Source organism: Euphorbia lathyris, chromosome 1, assembly GCF_963576675.1.
Source record: "Euphorbia lathyris chromosome 1, ddEupLath1.1, whole genome shotgun sequence".
In the NCBI taxonomy this organism is placed as follows: Eukaryota; Viridiplantae; Streptophyta; class Magnoliopsida; order Malpighiales; family Euphorbiaceae; genus Euphorbia; species Euphorbia lathyris.
In genome coordinates, this window is record NC_088910.1 from 104,394,416 (window position 1) to 104,401,557 (window position 7,142).

Consider the following 7,142-nt stretch of genomic DNA (forward strand, 5'->3'; position numbering starts at 1 on the left):
AAAAGGAGGAAGTGACACATCAGCTCCATCGTTACTATTCTATATTATATATATATATATATATATATAGAGAGAGAGAATTAGAGAGATTTTAGGGATTAATTTAAATTATGTAGAACTTTTAGATATAGATATGCAGAGAATTAGAGAGATTTTAGGGATTAATTTAAATTCTGTAGAAGTTTTAGATATAGTACAGATAAAATAATCTTTTTTATAAATAAATATAATAATATAACTAAAGTTAATATATTATATTTTTTATTATATTTTTTATCAGTAAAAAAAGGAGGAAGTGACACCTCAACTCCATCGTTACTGTTTTATATTATATATAGATATGTAGAGAATTAGAGAGATTTTAGGGATTAATTTAAATTATGTAGAACTTTTAGATATAGATATGTAGAGAATTAGAGAGATTTTAGGGATTAATTTAAGTTCTGTAGAACTCTTAAATATAATACGGATAAAATACTCTTTTTATAAATAAATATAATAATATAACTAAAGTTAATATATTATATTTTATATTATATTTTTTATCAGTAAAAAAGGAGGAAGTGACACATCAGCTCCATCGTTACTGTTTTATATTATATATAGATAGATTGGACCTTAACTATAAATTTGAGTTTTTAGTTCAATCAGTTACATGACATGGTATCAGAGCTGCTTATGTAGTAATTAACTTTTAAGAGTTTGGAACCAACACTAACTTCTATTGAACTTCAAGAAATTTATATAGCAATACAAACATCAGTTACAACTGACTTTCATAATTTCTCCTAAACATAAGCAATCCTAAACCCTAAACCCTATTTCCAACGTCTTAAACCAAACCATTGAGAGTTTGAATCGTGACTACCACCTCATTAAAAAAACCTGTAATGCACAGAACTTTTCTTGTTACTAATTTTATAAAAAGCTGTAAAATTAAGCTTATGTGATGATATTATATATATTTACAACACGAATCCAGAAGAGATTCTTCTATTGTACGTAAGTGATAGAAATTCATATTTCCTAGGCAATCAAAGTACATAAGAATCTCAACAAGGAAGATATAACTCGAATTGTCGAATAACAGAGAAAAAACAGTCTACTTAAAGACATAATTACATGACAAAAACGATTCCTACGCACATCTTTGGGAACATCATTAAGTGCTGGAAGCGGACTTACTTAAGCCCTTAATCATGTTCAATTTTCTTGATTCTTTCTCCTTTGTCTTTATATAAATACATCTCCATTTCTTCATATCTCACATTTCTTTTTTGCATGACAAACAACAACTCTATTCTCTACTTTTGAGGTACTTCACTATTCTTCATGTATTATAATAAGTTGCGTTTTCGACTTTTATACATTGAATCTCGTCTTTTAATTTGACACATTGAATTTTTAGAGTTAGCTATGGCTCGGTTCAGTTCGCGTAATTATAAATTGATAATTGCTCAATGTATCAACTTGAAACATTAAGAGTTTAACATGTCAAAATAAAAAACATCACAGCCTCAAAACATTGCTACAGCTATGTTGAAATAATTTGATTAAACCTTCAATTAAAATAAGATGTGTGATTTTCCTAAAGCTCAATTAGAAAGAGTTGTTTTTGTTAAATGTTCAAGTAAAACATGCAGATTTGGTAGCTCGGAATGGAGGTAGGAGCTGAAGCAATGGACAAGACAGCAATTGCCCTTGAAGCCATTAGCAAGGAAACTATTGACCTCGTAAGTATTTTCATATTTCACTCGTCCATATACGTGTCATGTCTAGGGCGGAGACAGCCCGGAGCCTGGGGCCGAGTCCTCTGGTCTCCGGCACCACTCCAGAGGAATAGTGTTGGAGCCTAGGCAGTCTCCCTAAGAGAGTTATATTTATACTTATAAAATAGGACGTGATTGTATAACAAAAAGTTAAGTTGGCATAGTTTGTCTAGCCCTAACTGCTTGGACTTTGGAAAATTACCCAATCGTAAAGCTAAAATTAGTCCTCCAGATATGAAATCCTGGCTTCACCACTTGTCATATCCGATGGATAGACGGACAGGGGATCACGAAGTGTCTGTTGACCTTAATTCAAGGAAAAAATTACTGACGGATGCTTTTGTCAATAAATATTTAGTTTCCGTTGATAATTTCACTGTATTCAGAATCTCTGACGGATTTATCCCTCCCTGATACTTAGTACCAAAAAAAATGTTTAGTTTTTAACATATTTTTATCAATTGACTCCCGGAGTATTTGTTTGTGTCTGAATCAACGTTTGCTATTCCGGAATTGGAAAATTACAGGAGAGTATTCCCGTTGAAGAAGTTTTTGACAAGTTGAAATGTACAAAGACTGGTCTCACAACTGATGAGGTTCAACAGAGGTTAACCTTGTTTGGTTACAACAAACTTGAAGAGAAAAAGGTCCAATTTTCAGCTCTTTCTGCTTCTTTAATTGGTAAAGCTCCCAACTTTATATCGAAATCAACAACTTTGCAGGAAAGCAAAGTACTCAAATTCTTAGGTTTTATGTGGAATCCCCTTTCCTGGGTTATGGAAGCAGCAGCCCTTATGGCTCTAGCTCTTGCACATGGCGGCGTAAGTCTAGTCTTATATTTTACTTGTGAAATGAATTGAAGATTAGTGCTGAAAAATGAAATTGATTGTGCAGGGAGAAGGTGTTGATTTCCATGATTTTATTGGGATTATGGCACTGCTTATCATCAATTCAACCATCAGTTTTATAGAGGAAAACAATGCTGGAAATGCAGCTGCAGCTCTTATGGCTCGCCTCGCCCCCAAAGCTAAGGTTTTTCGTGATGGGGTTTGGGCAGAGATTGATGCTTCTGTATTAGTCCCTGGAGATATAGTTAGTATCAAATTAGGTGATATTATTCCTGCTGATGCTCGATTGCTCGAAGGCGATCCTTTAAAAATCGACCAGGTCTGTACTATTTGAGAAAGAACTATCAATTTTCGGCTCCAAGGTTGAAGTTTTTTCAACAATGTATCTTGTTTTGCAGTCTGCTCTTACTGGAGAGTCACTTCCTGTAACAAAGAACCCTGGAGATGGAGTTTACTCGGGTTCGACGTGTAAACAAGGCGAAATTGAAGCAGTTGTTATTGCTACAGGAGTGCATACTTTCTTCGGAAAGGCTGCTCATCTCGTTGATTCCACCACACATGTTGGACATTTTCAGAAGGTTAGTCCTTTTTCATATGAATGAAACATTAAGAAGCTCGTTTTCGAGCATTTTCGTGATGGTTCTGTTTCGTTGTTTCAGGTCTTAACAGCAATTGGAAACTTCTGCATTTGTTCTATAGCTATTGGAATGTTGATTGAGATCATTGTGATTTACGGAGTTCAAGAAAGGAAATACCGCGTTGGCATTGACAATCTATTAGTCTTACTTATCGGTGGCATTCCCATCGCAATGCCTACAGTACTTTCTGTAACCATGGCTATCGGTTCTCATCGCCTGTCTCAGCAGGTACTTCGGTGTTTGGTTTGTGTTTCGTTGCGAGTCCTTTTACCGAAAACTAAATGAATGTTCGGTGTTCGGTGCAGGGTGCCATAACAAAGAGAATGACAGCTATTGAGGAAATGGCTGGGATGGATGTACTTTGTAGTGATAAAACAGGAACTTTAACACTTAACAAACTTACTGTTGACAAGACTATGATTGAGGTTATTCGCAACGAAAGATTATATTGCGGAACTTGTCAAGCAAGAACTTCAATCTCATCCATTTCAATGTGACAGGTTTTCGCCAAGGGTGTTGACAAGGACATGGTTGTGCTGATGGCTGCAAGAGCTTCGAGATTGGAAAATCAAGATGCTATCGACGGAGCTATTGTTTCGATGTTGGCTGATCCGAAAGAGGTATTGCATTTTCTTAATTAGATGTTGCATATTCTTGATTAGTACCCTTGCATTGTTGCGAATTGCGAATTGCAACAATTAGCATATTTTCCTTCATGTTCAAATATGTTGTTTTACATTGCTCTATTTATAGGCCCGAGCAGGAATCATCGAAGTTCACTTTCTTCCCTTCAATCCGACGGATAAGAGGACCGCGCTTACTTACCTAGACAGCGCGGGAAAGATGCATAGAGTCAGCAAAGGAGCGCCGGAGCAGGTACATATACTAACAACATTTTTAGTTTCTGGTCACTTCATATACTTTTACTAAATTTTTTGAATGTGACAATTTCAGATTCTCAACATGTCACATAATAAATCGGATATTGAGAAAAAGGTGCATTCAATAATCGATAAATTCGCTGAGCGAGGACTTCGATCCCTTGCAGTTGCGCGACAGGTGTTAGTTCTGTTTACTCTGTCGCGAATTGTTCGTTTAAATATGCTTGAAGCTAAAAAAGGGGTGATACTTTTTAACAGGAGGTACCTGCTGGTACAAAGAATAGTCCTGGTGGACCTTGGGAATTTGTTGCTGTTCTTCCTCTATTCGATCTGCCTCGCCATGACAGTGCTGAAACAATCAGAAGAGCTCTAGATCTTGGTGTGGGTGTGAAAATGATTACCGGCGACCAACTTGCCATTGCGAAAGAAACTGGAAGAAGACTTGGAATGGGTGCAAACATGTATCCATCAACCTCTTTGCTTGGCGATAACAAGGATGGATCTTTCGGAGTACTATCAACCGATGAGCTAATCGAAAATGCTGACGGTTTCGCGGGTGTTTTCCCCGGTAATTGCCTACGGAACTATTCTTAATTTGGTTTTACTTTAACTTAACTTGACTTTATGCTCGTTTGTTTTCATTTTTCAGAACATAAGTATGAGATTGTGAAGCGATTGCAAGCCCGAAAACATATAGTAGGAATGACAGGTGATGGAGTTAATGATGCACCGGCATTAAAGATTGCGGATATTGGTATTGCTGTAGCAGATTCAACAGATGCTGCTAGAAGTGCTTCTGATATAGTTCTTACGGAACCCGGGTTGAGTGTTATCATTAGTGCAGTTTTAACCAGCCGCGCAATCTTTCAGAGGATGAAGAACTACACTGTAAGAAAATGACTAATTATTCTCGAATTTCGTGACTCGAAATGGTAAATTTACTTCCTTTAATTGACTCCTTTTTTCCCAGATATATGCTGTGTCAATCACCATACGTATTGTGGTAAGTGGGGGAAGAAATTTCATTGATTAGTTAGCAGAAAAGTTAATTGTAATATCTAATTAGAACTACATTTGTTGAAACAGTTGGGATTTATGTTGCTTACCTGTTTCTGGAAGTTCAATTTTCCACCCTTTATGGTCCTTATTATTGCTGTTCTAAATGACGGTAAGCCTACACGAAAAGCGTTTCATGTTTCTGTATCCGTTTAGCGAAAACTCTTGGAAACTTGTGCCAAACATTTTTAACATCTCAATTACATGTATTTGCAATTGAAGGAACTATCATGACAATATCCAAGGATAGAGTGAAGCCATCCCCAATACCGGATAGCTGGAAACTAAGCGAAATTTTCGCAACCGGGGTAGTTCTAGGAAGCTACCTTGCTATAATGACTGTTATCTTCTTCTGGGGAGCTTATGAATCCGATTTCTTTACGGTAAAAAACACCGGAGACGTAGTATTACACGGAATTTACCTAGCTAAAAGGCGTTTTGATAATGACTTTGTTTTGTGTGACAGAAACATTTTCATGTGCATAGCCTTCAGAAGACACATTATGATATCTCAGATGAACATGTAGCCAAGGAACTGAATGGGAAGTTAGCATCAGCTATTTATCTTCAAGTTAGCACAATCAGCCAGGCTTTAATCTTCGTAACTCGATCTCGGAGCTGGTCATTCACGGAACGGCCTGGTTTTCTTCTAGTTGTTGCCTTCATTATTGCTCAATTGGTACACATTAATTCTCATTTGCTCAACTTTAGTGCATAATTTTGACATCTTATTTAACAATTTCGTCGGAATATATATATTCCGTCGGTAAATTCACTCTATTCGAAGCGTAAGGATTTGATATCACCGATGGAATAACGGAATTTTCCGTCGGTGATTCTTAGTCGCAACAAATTCTATGGTTTTTTACATATTTTCTAGCTCCACCACTGACAAGTTGTGTCTTTTCTTGTGTTATGCAAAGGTTGCGACGGTAATATCCGCTACAGCATCATGGGGTTTTGCTGGAATTACTAAAATCGGGTGGAAATGGACCGGTGTTATATGGCTATACAACATTGTGACTTATATGTTGCTTGATCCTATAAAATTTGGTGTAAGATATGCCTTGAGTGGAAGAGCTTGGGGCCTTGTTTATAACCAAAGAGTAAGCATCATTATCAAATACAAAATAATCACATTAGTTTTGATTCGGAAATTGAATTCCAATTTTACGTACTAATGAAATAATGTTACTATAAGCGGAGGCAATGGATACAGGGTTTCGTCTTATCCCCTTTTATCGAGAACTACCTCTAAAAGAGGGATGGTTCCACCCTGCAATTTGCACCCCCAAAATTGCCAAGCCTAGGCCAAAACCGCGTCATTTTGGTCTAGGCTAGGCAGAAAGAATTTTATCCCGCCTATACGAGCTGGACTTATTTTTGCGCACCTAGCAATTTTAGGGTGGCTCCATCACTGATTACAATGAATTTATTATATTAGACTGCAATGACGACCCAAAAGGACTTCGGAAGGGAAGCAAGGGAAGCAGCGTGGGCGACGGAGCAGCGAACGCTTCATGGTCTGCAATCTATGGAATCAAAGAATTTCCCTGAAAAGCATACATTCAGAGACATTAGTGTGATGGCTGAAGAAGCAAGAAGACGCGCCGAGATTGCAAGGTTAAGGGAGCTTCATACTCTGAAAGGGAGAGTAGAGTCATTTGCAAAGTTGAAGGGATTAGACATTGATGTTAACCCGCATTATACTGTTTGATTTATGTTGCATGGAAACGGAAACACAAATATAAATTTTATGTTGCATGAAAATGGAAACGGAAATATAAATTTCCTTGATTGACTATCCAAATTAAGGAAATTGCAATACTTGTCTAACTTTAAGGAAATTGCAATACTTGTCTAACTTTGAATTTTCATTGTGCTTTTCATCCTTTTTCAATGCTCATGGAATTGTTGAGTATCAATAAAAGCTTTCTCTTGTTGTCAATT

The 7,142-nt window shown here is 36.7% G+C and overlaps 1 protein-coding gene across 3 annotated transcripts; it reads left to right on the forward strand.

Moving 5' to 3' along the window:
• Window positions 1-1,670: 1,670 nt before the first annotated feature.
• LOC136212815 (ATPase 11, plasma membrane-type-like) lies at window positions 1,671-6,909 on the forward strand. Of its 3 annotated transcripts, none has more exons than XM_066002791.1 (18): window positions 1,671-1,733; window positions 2,297-2,416; window positions 2,492-2,590; window positions 2,664-2,936; window positions 3,016-3,195; window positions 3,277-3,483; window positions 3,561-3,680; window positions 3,756-3,875; window positions 4,009-4,131; window positions 4,210-4,314; window positions 4,395-4,704; window positions 4,786-5,024; window positions 5,107-5,139; window positions 5,223-5,304; window positions 5,415-5,575; window positions 5,659-5,871; window positions 6,116-6,298; window positions 6,637-6,909. In XM_066002791.1, exons 1-18 carry the CDS (start codon window positions 1,680-1,682, stop codon window positions 6,907-6,909), a joined length of 2,895 nt encoding a protein of 964 aa, XP_065858863.1. In that variant the 5' UTR covers window positions 1,671-1,679. The 3 variants fall into 3 exon arrangements, with proteins under 3 accessions (XP_065858863.1, XP_065858862.1, XP_065858864.1); XM_066002790.1 differs by having other exon boundaries at window positions 1,680-1,733; window positions 2,492-2,594; window positions 2,668-2,936; XM_066002792.1 differs by having other exon boundaries at window positions 1,701-1,733; window positions 5,415-5,593; window positions 5,725-5,871.
• Window positions 6,910-7,142: the final 233 nt, after the last annotated feature.